The 21,881-nt window shown below is 33.5% G+C and overlaps 1 protein-coding gene across 4 annotated transcripts in view; it reads right to left on the bottom strand.

The window, feature by feature from the left end:
• Positions 1-8,773: 8,773 nt before the first annotated feature.
• The window catches only part of LOC107847362 (protein SEMI-ROLLED LEAF 2), a 51,981-nt gene continuing 38,873 nt past the window's right edge, over positions 8,774-21,881 (bottom strand). For 3 of the 4 annotated variants that reach the window (XM_016691567.2, XM_047398998.1, XM_047399000.1), the window contains one exon: positions 8,774-9,194. In XM_016691567.2, coding sequence (XP_016547053.2) covers positions 9,042-9,194 — 153 coding nt within the window. In that variant the 3' untranslated portion in view covers positions 8,774-9,041. Of the gene's footprint in view, positions 9,195-13,334; positions 13,388-21,881 lie in introns of all 4 variants that reach the window. The other variant, XM_047398997.1, reaches the window with a different exon arrangement.

Below are 21,881 nucleotides of genomic sequence, written 5' to 3'. Positions count from 1 at the left end.
ACTAGCATAAGGGTTCATTTCGAAACCAATTATGCTTTTATCTGAGTCATTCTATAAATAAAGCTAATCTAAATTATGTAATCTATAATAAATTTGTAAAGTGGATTCCAAATCTCATCTGAGGATCAAAAGATCGAAGCTTTATTAAAAATCTGTAAATAATCTGATCATAAGATGCTTAAAGCATTATTTTTCTTGATATATCAACATATAATCTTGAGCTTAATAACCCATGCATCAAGTTTATGTCAAAACATCATAAAGTTCATGCTTGATATTGAGAATAAAGATAATTCAATTCAAAATCTGAAATTTACTGCAATATGTATGAAGTATGACAATAAACATGCAATTCAACTTTAAAATCTCTCAAGAACTCAAAATCTTGCAAATAACAATAATGAGTATGAACCCTAATTCAAATCTCATGTATATCTATTCAAAATCATATGAAGTTATAATTAAAAGCTAGTTTTGGGCACAAGGATGAAAAATGATCCTTGTTCATAAACTCCACATACCTTAATTGATGAAATCTCTAAGAAAGCTTGAACTTGAATCTTTATTTGTGATTTTGATGATGAACTCTTGATTATCTTGAATTTGGAATCCTTAATTTAGAGCTTTCTTGGAGAAACAATGGAGGAATTTGATTTCTTGGAGAGTAAGCTTTGAGTTCTAGGGTTTTTCTTTGAGAGAGAATGGACGAAAATAAGCACAAAGTGCTTAGAATAGACCTGAATTTCTTGTTTTGGATGAATTGGGGGCTTGAGAATTGACCTAATAGTCCTTTTTAAAATTTTCGTTGGAATTGGAAAATCCCGACTTTGCATGCCACCGCGACGCGCCACTGTCGCAGTGGCTCACTGAATTTTGACAACTAGGAAATAGGACTCCAACGTAATGTGGTGAAATCGTGTTGGACCTCTGGAAAAAGGACGAGTCCCATTTTGGCCATTACCGCGACGCGCTACCATCGCGGTGAGCCACTGGAAAAGGACGACTGGGACCTAAAACTTCTCCGCAATGTGGGCCAATTGCGGAGGTCCATTGGAAATTGACAATTACTAAATTTTCCCTCTCCACAATGCGGTTCTTGCCTAAATGGCACACTGCTTTACTAAAAACACCATAACTTCTCAACCGAGTATCGAATTTAGGTAAATTAGTATCGATGAAAAGCTAATTCAATTTCCCACACAATGGAGAGTCTAAACCTGGAAAATTCTACATGTAATAAAAGTTATTCATCTTTGAAACTAACCTTTGACATTCTAGAAGCAAAATTAAGCTAGAAAAAAGTACGGAGTGTTACAACACATCTCCAAAAGACTCTTCACACCACTGTGCCAAAGCTGTTTTTACCTTCTTAATTTTTGCCTGCTATATCAAAAAGGCCTTCCACAGAAATCAGTTTTCCAATTTTCCTCTACAACCTTTTTAAAATCCTTATGCTTCACCCAGAAGTTGAAAATTTTAAAAGGTTTAACTATTACCTCATCCTCAATACTGCAAACCACCTGAAGTGGTGTGTGATCCGAACCTTGTCTAATCAAATGATTAACTTCACTTGATGGAATGATTTGGAGAAAATTTTTATTCACAAGACTCTATCCAACCTTTTAAAAATACAATCATTTTCAATCCTGCCATTCCACCAAGTAAAGTTACTACCTTTAAATTTTAATTTGGTCAACCCATAATTATTGATACAATGATTAAAATCCATCGCTTCATATTGTGTAAAAGGCAAACCACCTTGTTTCTCCTCCTCATTAAGAATTACATTGAAATCACCACCTATTAACCTAGGAATTTATTAAATATGTGCCATGTCTTTAATGTTTTCCCATAACTCTAGCCTTTCCAGTATGTTACATCTTGCATACACAATAGTAATCGTGACTTCTGCTAGAGTATTAATCATGACTTCTAGCACATTACTTCTTAATTTCAAAGTACTTTGTTTTATATTACCAAAAATTATTTCAGCAGTCCATATGTCCTCCCAAAAAATCCAAATCTTAAAAGAAGTATCACAAACTGCCTTATGCATTCCCAACCTTCTTTGGTATTGCTCAATCTCTTCTAGGCCTTGAAAAGGTTTCATTAAAGAAATGAGTGAATAATGATGTCTTATATTAAGATCAATTAACCTTTTAAAATTATTTTGAGTATCTTATATTCCACAATAATATATTATCAATCATTGATCACTATTGAATTCTTTATCTTTACTACTCCATGTCTGCACCTAAAGAGGAATTTGGGTTTCTTCTTTTTCATGCTACTCTTCAACTTGTTGATTGATCTTGGAGATAAATCTCCTTCTCTCTATATTTGATTAATGTTTTCCTCCAAATTCTCATCCTCTTCATTGTACTGCAATTCCATTACTTCTTCTGGGAGTGGCTCTCTAATATCTGGGATTTCCTTCACGTCTTGTAAATTTACAGGACTAATGCTAGAAGCATCATCATCACATCTTCTTTCCTCACTTTTTTCTTTTTTGTTCCCATGCTCCACTTATTTATTAGTACTACCAACATCAGTTAGGTCTAGTTTTGTTGCTTCCTTATCTTTAGCTGTTGTAGATTCTTTTGTTGATACATTTTCCTCTGAATTTTTGGTGTCTCTTTATTTGGTGCATCTTTAAACACTTCCTGGACCCATTCTTTTGTAGATTTCTTTTGTTTTGTGTTTTGCATGCTCCCCTCCTAATCTACCTCCTCAGCACCTTCTTATTTTTTCAAAGCCTCAAATTGATTTGTTGTATGTAGACTTTTTGGGTCCGGTTGAGTCAGATTCTTGTTCCAAACCTTCTCTTGTATTTCTTTTCCTTGCTATTTACTTTTTCTACCTCTCTTTTTTTATTTCTGCACTTGAAATTGATCATCTCATTCTTTCTGCTTCTCCTTCTGCTTGTATATTATTACCATCTGTCTTATGAGCTTGTGTATCATCTTGTACATCCTTTGACTCTTTCTTTGGATACAGTTCTGGATGTATTACATAACATTGTTGTTCATAATGACTTTGAATCATGCATGTCTTCCAGTACTTAGGTACATAATTATACTTAATTCATACTCATTTTTCACTAATCTCCCATGTTTGCTTTCTCAGTCCAATATTGATTCTTTTGGGAAATTCTGTTAGAAGATCCATTTCCACTTTAACCCTTACACAGCTTGTCCATGTTTGATTTATTGTAGCCATATCCACCTGTAATGGTTTTCCAACAGCAGCTGCTAAAGAGAATACCATTTTTTTCCCAAAAAAATTGGTGGCAATGCTGGAAAAGAAATTCAAGCTATCGTCATAGATGTTTCCTCCTCCAGATTCAACATAGGATCCCACTTCAAAGTTCTCATTGGATACGTCCATCCTCTATGCATGATGTAAAAAGTAGGTTTCGACAAGAGATTAACGTAATCTTCTAGATTTGAAGAACGTATTAAAGTATGTCTATTACTTAACTATCCAATATTACAACACCCTTCAACTCACATTGTTTTGAAATCATCTTATGTAAATCTTGAATGTCCGGCCATCCATATAAAAAATTTTCAATGAAAGCATACTGTAGATTTTCATTAACAATCATCTGCTCAACTTCATGCTCCTCTCATATTACTCTTGGTTCCCCTTGCAAATACATAACAGGTTTGAGAGGGACAAATTTCAAAACTACTTGTGTAGGTTTTAAAACTCCCGCGTAGTTCATCTTCTTATTGAGAGTAATTGATTAAAACGTTGTAGGGGGTTGCCCTGGTGAATTGGTTGCCATTTCCACCAGAAAAAGAACAAGAACGGTGGAGATTACGGTGGCTAGGGTTTGGTAGCCAAATAATTATTTAATTAATTTTTTTAGTCTTCATCAAAATTTCCTGGAGTAGGTGAAGGGCACAATCATAGAAAAATATTTTATTATCATTTGTCTGTCTCATTTTTTTTTTATGAAAAAAATAGGCACAATCTATTTTGTTGTTTATGAAGGATAACAAATAAAATCTTAATTTTTACACTACAAAAGGGATAAAAGTCATACAATTTTGCTAATTTATCAAGAAGAGATTTTGGATGAATATACAGCTTTACTAATTTAATAAGAAGGGAAGTTTGAAAAATATTATTGCATCTCTATAATTCTTTCTTTGAGATAATAAAAATGATAAGAGTTAGGACAGTAGAGGGAAAGAGAGCTCGTTAAAGAAAAAGAGAAAAAAATTGAATATGGGTTGATTGAAATAGAAATTTGAGGAAGATGATGAATAAGACAAAAATAAAAAGAAACAAGTATAAGAAAAAAAATATTTTAAATTAAAAAAACATGTGTCAATTAGTAATTGGTGTGTGGTCAACACCTATTTTTAAAAACTGATTTGATCCAAAAATGACATAATAATATCAATTTGAAATGATTTAGGTGGATAATAGGTCGTCTGCAAAGTTTACGAGAAAAAGACATGGTAAAGCTCTTTTTAAAGAAAAATAACCCAAGTTTGGGCCTATGGACATAAAATATCTTGTCGGATATGTTAAGGAAAAATTAACTATATAAACTTATTAGATTAGTTATTACAAGTTATAGCAAAACTTTTAAATTTTCAAGTTATAGCAACTTTTATTTAAAAAAATATATATATAAAAGGTTTTTTTGTTTTGTTGAAAAATACAAAAAAGTAATTAATGAAAAAGGAAAATTAAAATTTAATACAATTAATATACAATTTACCTTCCTTAAAAATAGTTAACCTTAATTACTGATATTTATCCACCCCAAATCACTCTAACCATTATTTTTCCTCCTATTTTAATGATTGCATTAAGAGTTTCCATCTTCATACACTACCTTCCTCTTTGTACACGATTTATTTCTGCCAGTAAACAAAAAATACCTTCTAACAAAGTGTTGTTGATTATATTTTGAAAGAAAAGCAAAAATAAGTATTTCTTTAGATAACAAATACGAATTTTGTTAATTTGCACTCAATCATGATACGTCGTGGAGGGAGATGAGATTCCTCAGGGAGATAGAATTTGTCATAGAGGGAGTTATGTTGTTGCAGAGTCATACACATCTGTGTTTCGATGATTCTAATTATGTTTTTGGGGATAGCTTTCATCTTACAGAAAAAGCATACAGACTTTTAGTTCATCAAATTCTTGTACACCATTTAAGTAGCTTCTTCTAATAAATTCACATATCAACATGCATATCAATGAATTCTCAGTACTTGTTGCCGAATGATTGGTCATTTATATGTTATTTTCTCACTTAGTGATCATGTCTATCATACCCGATCTTTATTTCTTTTTATTTTTTTTAGTGAGTATGTACATGATGTAGTAGTAACAAAGTTGTATTCATGGACTATAACAGTACATACAAACTTGCAAATATTTAATTTTTTCTGCATTAAATTGGTATAAAATTGATATTGAATCATTTTTTCTATTTACTGTTTGTTTTTCTAATATAGTTAATAATTTGAATTAACTTTTTGGTGCTCGATTATTACTGTTTGTTTTTCTAAGATTATGGGTATGAACAAAGTTTATTTTTATATTTACGTAGTATTTATATAATGTTATGCTACTTTAACGTTTGTTTCGTATTTTACATAGTTGAATGAAATTGATATGAACTAAGTCGCATCAAATGGTATTAAATTTGATATCAACTACATCAAATTATACATTTTTTGATTCTGCTATTAGTAACATTTGACATGACTATTGTATCTTGATTTTTATTGGTGCTCATTACTCTTTGTATAAGATTGTTGGTATGAACAAAGTTTAGTTTTGATATTTAACATAGTATTTATATAATGTTCTTCATCTTGCTAGAAAGCAAACACCAATATCAATCATGCTTAATACTGATTATTTTTTTATTGCAACGAAAAATTATTTGACATCAAACAACTATCAATTAATTTATTTTCAATATTTATGTTGATAGTTTTTTATGTAATATTCATTACATACATTAAAAAGATTATGTAACATAAAACATAATTTTTCTCATCGATTGTCACATTCATAAAATCATTCAATACAAATGTGACATATGCGAAACTTCAGCGATATCAATTTTAATAGCAATTTAATACATTGAAAACTCAAAATAAAAACATTTCTTCAGTATGAAATGAGTATATAAATTGATTTCAACGTATTAAAAGTGGGATTATCCTAGGAAAATGTGTTCATCAAAATTTAGTTAACATCATTACACTAATTGGCAATTACCCTAATTGGTATTTTAATCTCAGTTTTACATATATACTACAATAGCGATGATATTGAAGTTAATTATGGTATGCATTATATGGACATGGAGAAACGATGGCTAATTAAAATCCAAAATAGAACTATATATATGTTATCATCACTTAACGATTCGACAAAATTGACTTGACAAGACTGCCTTTTGACTGTAAAAAGGATTTTTTTTTTTTAAAGTAGTTACTTAGAATCAAATAACTAATAATAATTAAGCACTACCTAAGCATGAAAACAAATTAAAAGCAACAATAATTCAAATGTTAACATTTACTATTTATTCTTAATTTAATATAAAATTGATCTATCCAATTGTCCAATTGAACTATTTGTAACAAAAGCTACTAAACTACTCAATCAGAGGAGCAACTGATTAATAAGGAAAGAGGGTCAAAAAGGTGAAGGATAAATGAGATGAGAAGTATCAATAATTACATTATGAACTGAAATATTTTTGTTCCTATTAGTTAGTGATCGAGAAGAGTCACTATTTAGAAGAAATTTAATGAATGGACATTAAAGAGATAAAACTTCTATTGATAATTAAAAAGGGTAAAGAGGTAAGACTTCTATTGATAATTAAAGACTGAAAAATATGCAAAAGTGTAATCAAGTTAATTATTCAAGTTAATAAAAAAGTATAAAATCAGATCTTAAGTTTAAAAAATATATTTACCATATATAACTCCTTAAATTGTGGACATATTTTGATATTTAATTATTAAAAAAATAAAATATTAATACCTTAACTTGCCATAATTATCCAAAATCTTTAATTAATAGTGATAAATGTTAAATGCTAAATATAACGAAATAATACAAATAATAAATATTACTAAATTGATTTTCAAAAATTTAATTAAAATATGTTTTTCTCAAAAGTTGTTATAGCTTGTAATTATTTCTTAAGTCTAGTAATTAATGAAAAGTCATTCTATAACTTGTAATTAACAATCTAAAAAGTATATTTGGGATATTTTCACATGTATTAATACCACATAATAGTTATTTCCTATTCTTTATCAATTTAGGTCAGCCTCATGTAGTTCAGATACAGTTTATATATCATATTGATACAGTCCATATATAATATTGATACAGTTTTCAACTTAGATCATTTGACCCCTTTTTAAAAATATTTTTAGTTTTTTTTTGCTACAAATTTTTTAACTGAAAAATATTCTGCTTTTTTTAGTTGTTTAAAAATAATAATTAAATATAATTATATAAATATGGTATAATTGCTATATAGAATGTGTATTTATATAAGATATATGTATAGAAATTGTATAATTCTATCAAATATGTATATGTATAAAATATATATAAGAAATATATAGAAAGTGTATAAAAATTTTATAATTTTTGTATAAAATATGCAAAAAAAAATGTACAGTTATTGTATAAATTGTGTATCGAAACTATATAATTTTCGTATAGAATATTTATATGTATAAGATATATATCTAGAAACTGTATAGAAGGTGTATAGAAACTGTATAGAACAAGCCAGTAAATTGAAATGGCTAGAAAGTGAAATTTATATTCGATGGCCATTTTCGTGGAATTTGTTTGACCTGAAGTGCCCTTTCTGTACTTTAAAGGGCAACCCGGTGCATTAAAACTCCCATTATGCGGAGGGTCCGGGGAAGGACCCCACCACAAGGGTGTATTGTATGCAGCCTTACCTTGCATTTCTGCCAGAGGTTATTTCCAAGACTTGAACCCATGACCTCACGGCCACATGACAGAGACTTTAACAGTTACTCCAAGGTTCCCCTTCCGTTTCTGTACATTCCCCAAGTTAAAATGTCTTTTTACAAATTTCAAACAAATTCAGTGATAACTTTGTCTTTTCTCATATAAACCTCCCATAACTGATGCCAATTGTGCAAGACACATAATTAAGTTTTATGATGTTTGATGACTCACATAAGCCAATAAGCAAAAAGGAAGAAGTTTCATACATAACGAAACAGCCTACCCCCTACAATTATAATTATGGGTGCCATTAACCTCTCAGGAATGATTTTAACATTAGAAAAGCATTCCGTAGTTGGGTAAGGCATCCGCAGCCAGTGTGATCCAACATCAATAAGAAAGCAATGGACAAGAAAGATCAACCTGAAAGGATGAAGTGTTGTCCAACGTTTTTGGTGATCAAATATATCACAAGAAGGTCCCCATCAGTCTAATTTTGAAAAGGGTGTTGCTTCAAACCTCGAGTCATGGAGATTCTTGGAGAGAAGAACCAAGAAATACTTAGAATTGTACTCACAAATATTCATCAATAAAATCTCTTGTTTTCCATGTTGTTTATCATTTCAGTTTATTTTGCGTATTTCAATAAATTGTTGCAAACACACCAGGGAAAACTTTGTTCAGAAAACCATAAATTATTATGTCCCTTCGTAAAGATCCAAACAGTTTCCATAAGGCGAGATCACTAACCAGTTCAGTAGATGCAAAAAGAAAGACGAACAGACAATCATTTCTCCTCTTTTCCTTTTGTGCCACTAAAAAAAAGTTGTATAAATTTTTTTCGCTTATGTTTCCAGCTTACACACTTCACATAAATATGAACTAAATACACCTTAAAATACATTAGAAAGTTCTAGACAGTGAAGTACTTCTGGAATAAATAAAAGATAAAAAAGACGCTTCTTTAGGTGAGCACGACGAGATATGGACATGCTGAGACAGTACTTGCAAGTATTACAAGTTACGTGTAAGTAAAAACATCAAAGTCAGCATCCTGCTGCTTTCAAAAACTTGTCATAGGGGCTTGAAGGTGGCAGCCTAAAGGACTGTTGTCCATACTCCCGAGAACAAGAGAGAGAGTTCTGTGCATGAGTTGATTCAACTGTTGTTAATTGTAGATCCTGGTGAAGCACCATATCCTGAACAAAAGAAAAAGGAACAGCTTAAAATCCATGATAATATTTCAGCACCATGCTCTCCAGGATCTCAAGGAGAACGTTTCATATAACACAACATAAATAAATAAAGTGATATCCCTGTCTTGACAGAACATTTTCTTTTATTCCACATCAGGAGCAGTGTAACCCGTAGAATTTCCCCATCAAAGCTAAGCTGTACTGGAAAACCATTATTGACTCATTGATTTTCATCTTCCAGGTAGCTAATCTAATCCGTACATTTACTTGGGCACTGATGCGCAATGGAATGTTTATATAGCTTTTGGCAAATTGGCTAACTTGGATTCAGCAAGAGCAAGGCTATTTCAGTTTTTGTACTCCTAGTTCAGCCAAATAAAAATTCTAGATTGTTAGGATCAAAATGATCCAACTTTCAGCCAAAGCGGATCTAGATTCAATCAAGGAAGACGTCAAATGATTTGCATGATCTCGAACTATAGCTTTAATAAAGTGGGTGGTAGAGTTGGGCTAATTGTAAACCCGAGATAAAAATAGTTATTCTGTAACGAAGTAATGTACAACATACAAGGTCCCTATAAAATACCTATAGGCTAGATAAAGTCCTAATACGATGATATATTGAAAAACTAACTCACAGTTTTAGCAAAAGAAGAACTGATCAAACGCTAGATAAAAGTAAAGTTCACATAGTTCATAGCTAGAACAAGGAAATTAGAACAAATTAATTTTCTTAAGGTTGGACGGGCATGTGATGAGGAGGTGCAAGGATGCTTCAGTAGGTGTGAGAGGCTGGCTATAGATGGTTTTAGTCGGGGTAGAGGTAGACTGAAGAAATATTGGAGGAAGATGATTAGGCATGACATGAAGCAGTTACAGTTTGTGGAGGACATGACCTTTGATAGAAAGGTGTGGAGGACGCGAATTAGGGTAAAGGATTGGTGAGCAGGATCAGTGGCGGAGCCAGGGGTTTCGTTAAGGGGATTCAGAAAAAAACATACAAACTAATCGAGGAGAGTTCAACGTCTACTGTATATACATAAAAAATAATTTTAACCATATATAAATAGTAAAATTTTTGCCAGGGTTTTCGTTAAGGGGGTTCAAAAGTAAATATACGAACTAATCGAGGGGGGTTCAAAAGTAAACATACGAACTAATCGAGGGGGGTTCAACATCTACTTTATATACATTAAAAAAAAAAAAATTAACTATATATAAATGGCAAAAATTTTCGTCGAGGGGGTTAGCTTCGTTCTTGGGTGGGAGTACGTTCGTAATAGTAGGAAGGAGTGCTTTATTTGTATTTGTGCCTGTAGCTTTTTGTTCATAGTGTTTTGGTGATGTTTGTGATTTCCGGATAGATAGTTTATAGTATTATTCTGTGGGTGTCTTGTTTCTTTTATTATCTAGCGGTGTGTTATCCCATTTTGTTGGTTGTTTTTATGTTTTTTGTTTGTTATACTGATATCTATCCTGAGCCGCGAGACCATCGAAAACAGCTCTTTAATTCAGCTGAGGTAGTGGTCTAGACTGCGTACACTTTACCCTCCCCAAACCTCACTTTGTGGGAATACACCGGGTATGTTGTTATTGTTGGATGGACCCAATACTTAAATTTCTAGCATTACTTTTGTTGAAACGGGTAACTTTGTATTACACAGCAATAAGGGAATGCTGGCCACCTCCAAAACTTTACACTTACAGAAACTACACAGTAATTCTATGAAGTCAACTAACTGAACTTCTCTTCTATACATTGTTCTTTACACCAAAAACATAAGAAATGATGACCTTTGACCTCTGTATGGAGCTCTCCTTCAAAAAAATCCTTTTATTTCTTTCCTTCAAAATGTTCCCCCAAATACAGGTAGGTACTGTTTTTCACCACCAATTACAGGCAGGTATTGTTTTCCAACAAATCTTCTGGCTCTTGCTACCTCCCCTCCTAATCCAACAACTTGAAAGATCAGTAGTACGCACTGGCATAGACCAGTTCACCTTAACCAAATTAATGAATAATGCCCACACTTCTGGTGCAACTCTATAGTGTAGGAAAAGGTGGTTGTTTGTCTCTAAAGCCTCCTTATATAATAAGCATCTTGAAGCAATGTAGATTCCCCTTTGTTGTAGTGCTTCATGAGTCAAACAAGTTCTTCTGACTATTAGCTAGGAGAAGCATTTCACCTTAGTTGGTGCTACACTCTTCTACACGGACTTCCAGGGTCCTGTTGACCTCCCTGTTACTTCAGACAACCCCCTAATTTTACACCAATATACTGAGAACAGTCCTTCCTGATGGTGTTTCCGTATCATGTTGAATTTCTAGCAATATTCTAGTCTAAATCGGCCAGTGCTTGTACCTCCAAACACAACAAGGTTATGAAAGCTCTCAAAATCTATATAAATATTGAGAAGATTAGAGGGTCATTGGCTATTGAAAAAACAATATAGACTATACACCACTATCATAATTTCACTATCCAACATTCATCTTGGTGATTATTAACATAAATTATCATTGAAGTCAAACTTTGGTATCTTTCTTCAGCAAAGGATAGGCAAAGACAAACTTAGTCAAATGATCCGTCATGTAGAATTGTCTGGTAACCCCAAACGTTTTCCAAAAATCTTTCATTTATCATTGCAAAGCGATTACCTTTATTAATTTCTTAATAAACTCAACACACTGTCGCTGTTAAACTAGTACAAGATTTACCATTAATTGGTTGATTTGATTAGAATTTATTTGATTTTGTAATTAGACACTTACCAAATTGTATTCACTTCGAATTACTATATATTCTCTCTAATTATACATAGAATTAGAGCAATCAGGCATCAGCCATGGAAAATTCTAATATCCTTTCCTTTTCTTTCATTTTCTCACAAAATGAGTATAACCCTCTGCGATGGAACAATCCTTCTGATTTGAAATAATTTCAATTTGGAGGTGTAAAGTTATTTCTAAGCATCACATCTGACACAAAAGATCTGCAGAGCTCCTACAACCTCATGCCGAGAAGCCTATTACCAGGAACCTCACCATTGGTAACCATGCACAGATCAGTTTCACTAAAACTTCAAGCTGGCACGTGAGACAAATTCCAACGTCTTCTCTCACCAGATTCGGCATTAGTCGACTCTCTATACATCAGCTCATCCTGAGTGGTCCCCAACATCTATTTCTCAGTGGCGCTGCTTCAAATCATAAATCTGAGGCGTCAACAATGTTATTATGACATATATAGTGGTATTATCTGACATAACTCTTTCAGCTCTCCTCAGCACAACACCATCACTCTCCATTTATGTCAGGCCTGATATTCATTTTTTTGGCAATTCCAGATGTATCCCGGCATTCCTTCGGTATCACTTTCTTTGTTATAGCTTTTGGGACTCTACTATTTTTTTCTCCGGACTCAGCTATAGAACTCCTTGGAAACCTCAATATAAACCCCAAAAAAAGGTGACTTAAAATACATGTTACATTAGACCTCACTTTTCCTCCATTTCAAGTTCTCCCACTATTACCACAGCAAACTTGAAGGGTAAGTAGTAATTACATATCATGGTCTGCTTCAATTGAATTAAGATTTATGGGTCAGATATATGATGATCAAGTATATGATTATCACTTGGTTAGGAATGCCATTGAGAATGCTGCCACTTAAAGAAGAGACTTTTTATAACAAACTTGGAGCGAATGATATATACACTACAGCTTGAGGGGAGTGCTAAAGATAGCATCCTGTTAGAATTATGTTTTTGAACTGCAGTAACTTTATTTTACTGCTTTAGTTTTTTGAATAAATACTGGCTAATAGTTAGCTAGATTTTCTTATTTGTTAGTAATTAGTTAAGAGATATTTTGCAGAGATATTCTAGGCCAATTTATTATTATCTTTTACACCGATTTTGTTCTTATAAATGTGAATAACATAATTCCCTTTCACCTCATTGCAGATTTTTCAATCAATATTTTTTCTAGGTTATTTTCAATTTCTTTCAATTGGTATCTAGAGTCATTTTCTTGAAGAACTGAGTGAAAAAATGGATTCCAAAAATAGTTTTACACAAAAGGCTCCTCTTATTGTTGATGGTGAAAATTATCAACTACGGGTTGTGAGAATGGAAACCTACTTGGAGGTTCTTCATCTTTGGGAGCCGTGGAAGAGGATTTTGAAATTCGTCCGCTGTCAAACAATCCCACCGTTGCCCAAAGTCACATGGAAAAGAAAACCATTAAGTCCAAAGCAAATGCAACTTTCTTTGTTGTTGTTTCAACAACTATTTTTGCGAGAATTATGATTCTCACATCACCAAAAGAAACTTGGGATTATCTAAAGAAAAAATATGTTGGAGATGAAAGAATACAAGGAATGAAGTATTGAGTTTAACAAGGGAATTCGAGTTGCAGAGAATAAAAAAGTCTAAAACAGTCAAGGGATACTCATGACAGATTATTTGGCTTTGTTAACAAGGTAAGGCCGCTAAGGCACTAAATTTAAAAATTCAAGAATTGTTGAAAATATTCTTGTAACAGCGCCTGATAGATATGAAGCATATAAAGATTGTTTGACATTGTTAACAAGGTAAGGCTGCTAGGCACTAAATTTAAAGATTCAAACATTGTTGAAAATATTCTTGTAACTGTGCCCGACAAAATTTGTCCAAAATTACCTTGACAGAATTTTTAAATCGTTTTCAGACACAGGTGCAAAGGAGGCTTATGAGGCAAAATAGTATGGTTGAAAGAGCATTAGCAGCCAACCACAAAACTCAAATTAAGGGTAATTTTTTAAAAAATTACCCACCTTGTCAACACTATGACAAAAATGGTCATCCTCCATTTAAATGTTAGAAGAGGCGAGATGCACAACGCAAGATCTACAAACAGTTTGGTCCTAAAAGCAAATCTAATAAAGATGAAGTAGATGCACAAATCACCAATGAAGAAGAAGATGACCATTTATTTGTGCCAACCTATTTTTCAACCAGAAAATATGATTTTGAATGATTGACAGTGGTGACAAAAATCTTTTTAAAGAGTTCATGTCTATGGAAAATAAGAAAATCAGAATTGACAATGGTGACTATATTCCTACGATAGGAAAAGGGACTATTGTAATCAAAACGTGTGGAGATACATAAATAATTTCAGATGTCATTTATGTGTCTGATATTGATAAAATTTGTTGATAATCAAGAGCTACAACTTGACAACATGGATAAAACTAACTACAAGACCAAAGAAGAATTGTCATATTTATTCATGAGATCAATTCCAGCCAAGTCTAGAATTTGTAGTTCCTCAAGCTAGAAGGACTGTTAGAATTATGTTTTTGAACTGTAGTAACTTAATTTTACTGCTTTTGTTTTGAGTAAATCTTAGTTAAAATTAATAAGCTAGCTTTGCCTATTTGTTAGAAATTAGTTAGTTAAGATATATTTTACATAGATATTTTAGACTAGTTTATTATTATCTTTTTACTTCTTTTATTCTTATAAATGTAGAGTTCAACAAAGCTGAATAAAATAATTCCATTTGACCTCACTGCAGTATTTTTCTATCAATTATCTTTTCTCCGTTATTTTCCAATTTCTTTGCTAAAAACCAACAACACCAAGATGCACCATTAATAGCGTTCATTTGATTTCATTTGATTTGATTTTGTAATTATAACACTTACCACAATGTATATACTTCTAATTACAATAACTTCCCAACCAAACTTGAGGGAATCGTGTTTGTCATTACGAATTCTTTCTAATTCTTCAATCTCAATTTCAAAAAACTTGGTGAGTTTTTTGAAAGCTGCGACAACGACCAGCCGAACCAAGGTCCACCCGTGCAAGATAGAAAAGATTTCTAAAGCCAGATGACTTTTTCACAACGAACACTTGAAACACAAGATAAATAACGAATCCACACCACCAGTTTTGAGCTTCCAATTTTCTTTAAATTGATTCCATGTTAACATTAAAGAGGTACATGTTCATGGAGGGTGAGAAAGTGCTTCTGAAGTTTTCCCTATCAAGGGGTATGAGTTTGGGAAGAAAAGCAAGTTGAGACAATGATAGGCTCATCTGAGGTGTTAGAGCATATTAGAGATGTGGCTTGTAGAGTTGCCGTGCCACCAGGCATAACAGCAATACATCTTTATATTTCATGTATCTATGTCACAAGGGAATATTGAGGATAAGTGCCACGCGTTGAAGTTGGATACAGTACAGCTTGAGTCACTCATATTTGACAGGCAGGTTGGGAAGCTGAGGTCGACGGAGATAGCTTCAATAAACGTGCATTGGAAGGATTATCTGATAGAGGAATATACTTGGAGATGGGGTCGGACATGCAAAGCAAATATCTGCAGTTCTTTGACAACTCAGGAACAATTCTAAACTCGTTCGAGGACGAATGTTTTTTTAAGAGGGGAAAAAATATAACATCTCAACCCCTTATTTTGGGATGACAGGGTTGGAACCCTCGCGAGTTTTGGGCAAGAAATCATTTCAGCATGTGGGATATTTTATTTTTTGTGGTGAATCGCAATTGTGAGGTTGCAATTGAGGAGGTGGCCAAAAATGGCCATACCCCAATTGTGTGTTTTGGCTTTTGTTGTAGCAATTGCAGGCTAACACATCTATTTTCACACCTAAATGTGGTTATGGCAAGTGAGTTGTCTGTGCGAATTATTAGGGTACATGAATTGTTGTGTATATGCACGGATTCGTCCCTCTTTAGTCACTATATAATTTGAACACCTCAGTTGTATGTGTGCATGACTGTTAAACGTTGGGAGCAATGGTGTTGAATATAGGATGAATTATAAAGAAGCCTTTCCTTCTTTCTCAAATTTTATAACATCAATCTTAGTTCTTACGCTGGCAGACAGCCTATTCGAACTTGGGAAGCAAGCTCACACAAGTGGAGATTGGAGAAAGAGTACCACTATTCCACATTATATTTATAATACAAGGGAGACATTTAGAATTGTACAAACAATCATAGCATAAAACTTACGAGCCATATGATGAAACCCTAGGGAAGAGTCATAGATCGTAATTTAGGGACACTACAAGAGTGATAGAGAACCAGCTTAGATTTATCCCGAAAGATCTATAATGAAGATTTTATTTTTCTACGGAGATGATGGAAATGTATCACGAGATAGATTGGACATGGTGTTCATTGACCGAGAAAAACATATGATGTTCCTTATCTGGTTCCTGCCAGTAGAGTACTAAGAAAGATCCTTTGAGGGGTGTATGAAAATAAATGAATTCATAGTAAATGTATAAATATCATAAAGTGCATGTACGCAAGGACCATCACTAGCATAAGAATAGTAATAGGAGATACAAAATAGTTCCTTACAACCGTGGATTTCCTCAAGGGATCGACATTGAGCCCCTACTTGTTTAACCTATTTATAGATGAGCTAACCAACACAATACAAGATAAGGTTCCATGGTGTATGTTAAATACAAGAGTGAATGTGGGCCAGTAGAGTTTAACACATCCACAAGATGAATTTTGTAGCTATGCAAATCCTAAGATGGATGTGCAGTCATACAAGATTAGAAATAATCACATTGCCGAGCAGGTTCAAGTAGCACACATCGAGGATAAAAATGACATAAGTTTTCTTCAGATGGTTTGACCATGTCCTCTAAAGACCTCCCGATGCATCATTTCGGAAGTGTGAAACCGTAGTGAGGGTGTTAAAAAGGACGAGGTAGACCTAAAATCTGATGGAATGAAGTTTTCTCGAACGACCTACTATCTCTCGAGATCCATGTATAAAAAGAACATATTTCATTAAATTTAGCCCCTTCATGCTTACTATAACTAGTTATTTCGGTTTTCTATTAGCGGCTTTAACTATAACCTCAGCTCTATTTATTGGTCTGAGCAAGATACGACTTATTTAAATTGAATATTTAAAATGAACAATTCATAAAAAGAAATCCTTCTGTGGGATTACGTGTATTCTATATTTACTTACGTTAACAATTGTCAATTCTTGCAAAGGATGGGGAAATGAAAGAAAAACATCTACATAAATGATATCTATTAGTTGAGGATATGTTTTAGACATTTTAGCTCCTTAAAGTGGGATTGTGGGTCGAATAAGCTTATTAGGAGTGGTTTAGCCTTTCAAGCATTTATACATATAGAGAACTTCTATTACTTTTTTTTGAATTTACATAATACTGGCATCTAGAAGAATATGGCCGATAAGGATTCATATAGCCAATGTCATTTGGGACTGAGGCATTATTGTTGTATTAAAGGAAACTACTAGTGCTGCTTATTATTTTTTAAAAAATTGAACCGAATGACTTCAAATATTAGTGATTAACCATATAAACAACTATTAGTCATGAATTAGAGCCACTCTACTGGACAACTTGCAAGTTAGAAGTCAAATGAACAAATTGAAAGAGAAATAAAAGTTTGTGGAATAAAAGTTGATTACTTGATAAGTTTGCTCAATATTCTGTCTCTTTTATGAGAAGGAGTTTATGGGGATGGAATTTAAGAAATTCAATATGGCCTTTCCCGTGTAAGTCAAATATAAGCGCAAGAGTACCAAAATTATACTTTTAAAAGAGTGGTCATGAGAGTTTCACATGCCTTCATTTTCTATCCCTATAAAACAAATGAATATTTATTTAAAGTGAGTCCAAACAAGTCATTAAGGGAAAATTTGGGATATTGAGACTAATAATTTCCAAAAAAAAAAAAAAAAGAGAAAGAAAAAAGGTACTCCCTTCGTTTCAAAAATAATGACCTACTTTTCTTTTTAGTCCGTTTTAAAAAGAATGACCCATTTCCTTTTTTTGGCAATACTTTAATTTCAACTTTCCACTTGGCATGTGTAGGACCACAAGATTAAAGGGCATTTTGATACATTTGACACAACTTTAATTTAAGGCAACAAGATTCAAAAGTCTTCTTTATTTTATTAAACTTTGTGCCAAGTCAAAGTAGGTCATCCTTTTGAAACGGAAGGAGTATTGTTTATTAACTTGTGCATTCCTTCATACATTCAACCATCTCATCTTGTATTGCTTTTGCAATAGAGCACATTCCTTCATTCATTCAACCATCTCATCTTGTATTGCTTTTGCAATAGATCCGTGTCAAATCCCAATTTAGTTACCATTTCTTCAAAAACTATGCTGGTACAACGTCCAAAATCAACAATGAGTTTACAAATTCTTCTCTTATACGTGTATGGAAGATACTGTTCTGCAACCATGGTTCCTCCTAGTTAGAATTTGAATGAAGAATTTGACAGATCATAAGGTATTCTCCCTCATCTCCATACTCATCTACTACTTCCAATTTATCAGCGTGTTGCTTTTCATAATCATCTTCATGAGTTGCTCCTTCAAGGATGGAGAATGCATTTTCATAGGACAATCAGCTTGTATAGCCTAAATCCTCCACATTTGTGACATCTCTTTTTAAGAATAGTTCCTGAAGTCATGGGCTTCCCTTCAACTTTCATGACTCGTTTTACATTAGACTATTGTGGCTTTGTAGAGCTAGAACTACTACTCCCCTGGTTTAGAGTGTGTGGCCTTTTAATGGTAGTTGATGAAGAAAATGTAATTGCTTGCTTTTGTTGTGTCTCTACAATCTTAGCTAGTTCGACATCTCCAAAGGTCCAAGGGGCTCCAAAAGTATCACATTCACAATAAGCTTATTTAATCCATCCAAATATCAAGCAATTACGCGGGATGGTCCAAAAGTATCACATTCACAAATGGCTCATTTAACCCAGCCAAATATCGAGCAATTAGGCGGGATGGTTTTCCTTTAAAGACATTTTTGAGCCTCACATATTCAAATTATCGAGTGTACTCATCCATGAGTAATATTCCTCGTCCAATAGAATAAAACTTCAACTAAGAATCCTCTTTGTATATTGCTTGCAAGAATTGTTGATGTGATTCCCATTTTATCCTCTCCCAACTCTGAATCCGTGCTTTTTTCATAGAGTTTCGCTCGTTTTTGAGGTTTTCCCACCATAGTGATGTGTATAACTTCTGAACTTGATAGAAACAACCTTGACCTTCTCTTTCGAAACTGACAAGCTTAACCTTCTTAAGCTTCTTTTCATAATACAACAACAACAAACCCAGTGTATTCCCACTTAGTGGGGTCTGGGGGGGGTAAGATGTACGCAGTCCATACCTCTACCTCTGATGAAGTAGAAAGGCTGTTTCCGAAAGACCCCCGGCTCAAGTCACGAGATATCACACAACACATAGTACAGCACAGAAGCAGATGACATAACATAGATACGGCACCCATAAGGAATATAAAACAGAGGAATAGGAATATTATATAATACTGTTTATAATTATTAGAACATGAATAGGAATAGGAATATTATATAGAATCCTACCTGAAAAAGGATTGTAATGTCAGTGTCCTAGTTAGAAAAGGAGTCTAATGTCAGTGTCCTAGTTGGAAAAGGAGGGAAAATGAGTCTAATGTCAGTGTCCCAGTTGGAAAAGGAGTCTAATGCCAATGTCCTAGTCGGAAAAGAAGTCTAATGTAGTGTCTATAAGTACGGTCTTAATGTAATAATTTAGATATACAAGTCAATGATATTTTGTCCATTATTTCTCACATGGTATCAGAGCATCTGTGAGAAACTTCAAGAAAAGAAAACTCAAGTCACCATGCGTCAATTTCCGGTGATTGATTTGTGTTAGCAACTTCCGATCTCTATTTTAAAGAGAAAATTTGAATTCTCAAAATCCAGATCTGTTTCTTGCTGCTTTCAAGTCAAATTTCACAAGATGTCTTTTGGGTGTGATATTTTTGGCTCCAAATATATGGGAATTGGAAGTTCAAGCACGATCACTTTCGAATCTTTAATGAGGAGATCAGAAAATTAAATGTCTCGGTCCATGATGAATCAACGAGGGGACGTCGTTTTGGAAGATCTCGACTTAGATGCAGTTATTGTAAAAAGCATGGACATACTCGTGACGTATGTTATTCTCGGCCTAAGTGTATTGTAATAGGATTGGACATACTCGTGGAATATGTTATTCTTTGCATGGTCGACCACCTCAAATGCTCATGTTACTCAGTCTATAAGGTAATCAATGGGTGTATTTATTAGATCATGGGTTGTGGACTCTGGGGCTTCTGATAATATTTCTGGCGATAAATAACTTCTATCAAATATAGTTTAATATTTATTCACAGTTCTTGCACCTGTCACGTTAGCCAATAGTTACCAAAACAAAGCAAAAAAAGTTGGACAAGCTACTCCCCTATCCTCTCACTTTAAATTCTGTCCTTTGTTGTCATTTTTAATTTTTCATCGATCAGTCGTTTGACTCGTGCCCTAAATAGTGGCATACTATTTCTTGAGGACTCTTTTATAATGCATGACAATAGTAAAAGACAAACAATTGGTGTAGGATATGAATCACAAGACCTTTACTACCTTAGCTCTCCTAACTCCTCCATACCATGTCCAATTACATATTCTTCGAACGTAATTCACAAATGTTTAGGACATCCTAGTTTGTTCAAACTACAAAAGAAAGTGCCTAATTTGTCTAGTCTATCCATATTAGATTGAGTCATGTCAACTTGGAAAACACACTTGAAATACCTTTCAAAGTAGTACTCAGAATCGTGCAAAGTCTATCTTTTCTTAGTTCACTCTAACGTTTTTCTTAGTTCACTCTAACATTTGGGGTCCTAGTAGAATCAGTTCAACCTCTGGGTTTCATTATTCTATTAGCTTCATTGATGACTATTCAAGACGTACCTGGATTTTTTCAATGAAAGATCGCTCTAAATTATTTCCTGTGTTCAAGAGTTAATGTACTGAAATACAAAATCAATTAAGTGTCTCTACTCGTACCTTTCGTAGTAACAACACCATGGAATATATGTCCTCCCAATTTCAACAATTTTTGACTCATCAAGGAATTATTCATCAGACTTGTTGCCTATATACCCCTCAACGAAACAGAGTAGAAGAGAGAAAGAATAGGCACCTCATTGATACTGCTCACACTCTTCTCATTCAATCCCATGTTACGCTGCATTTTTGGGGTAATGCAGTTTTCGCATCTTGCTATTTAATTAATCGGATGCCCTCATCTTCCATTCAAATCAAACTCCTGATGCCCTCATCTTCCATTCAAAATCAAATTCCTTATTGTTTCCTCAATCACCTCTCAACTGTTTTCCTTGTGTCTTTGGGAGTACATGTTCTGTTCATAACTTCATCCCAGGAACAGATAAATTAACCCCTTGTGCTCTCAAATGTGTCTTTCTTCGTTATTCTCGAGTACAAAAGGGATATCGTTGCTACTCACCTGATCTTCATAGGTACCTTATGTCAGCTGATGTCAGATTCAGTGAGTCTCAACCTTACTTTACATCTGCTTCTGATCCTGATCATCCTAATATGTCTGAGGTCTTACCTATATCGACTTTTAGGGATCCTTCTACATTCTCATCTGTAGTGCTACCAGTCTTACCTACATCGACTTTTGAGGAATCTACAATACCTTTTACAACCACATCTACAGTGCCACCACTCATGACTTATCTGTTGGAAATTGTTTTACGTTACTACACTAGTTTTTAGTAAAATAAATTATTTAGATTTAAGTTTAGTGACTCAAGGCAAT

This window comes from Capsicum annuum, chromosome 11, assembly GCF_002878395.1.
Source record: "Capsicum annuum cultivar UCD-10X-F1 chromosome 11, UCD10Xv1.1, whole genome shotgun sequence".
Lineage (NCBI taxonomy): Eukaryota > Viridiplantae > Streptophyta > Magnoliopsida > Solanales > Solanaceae > Capsicum > Capsicum annuum.
Note: the sequence above shows the minus strand (reverse complement) of the source record. Positions and strands in the feature narration are given on the sequence as shown.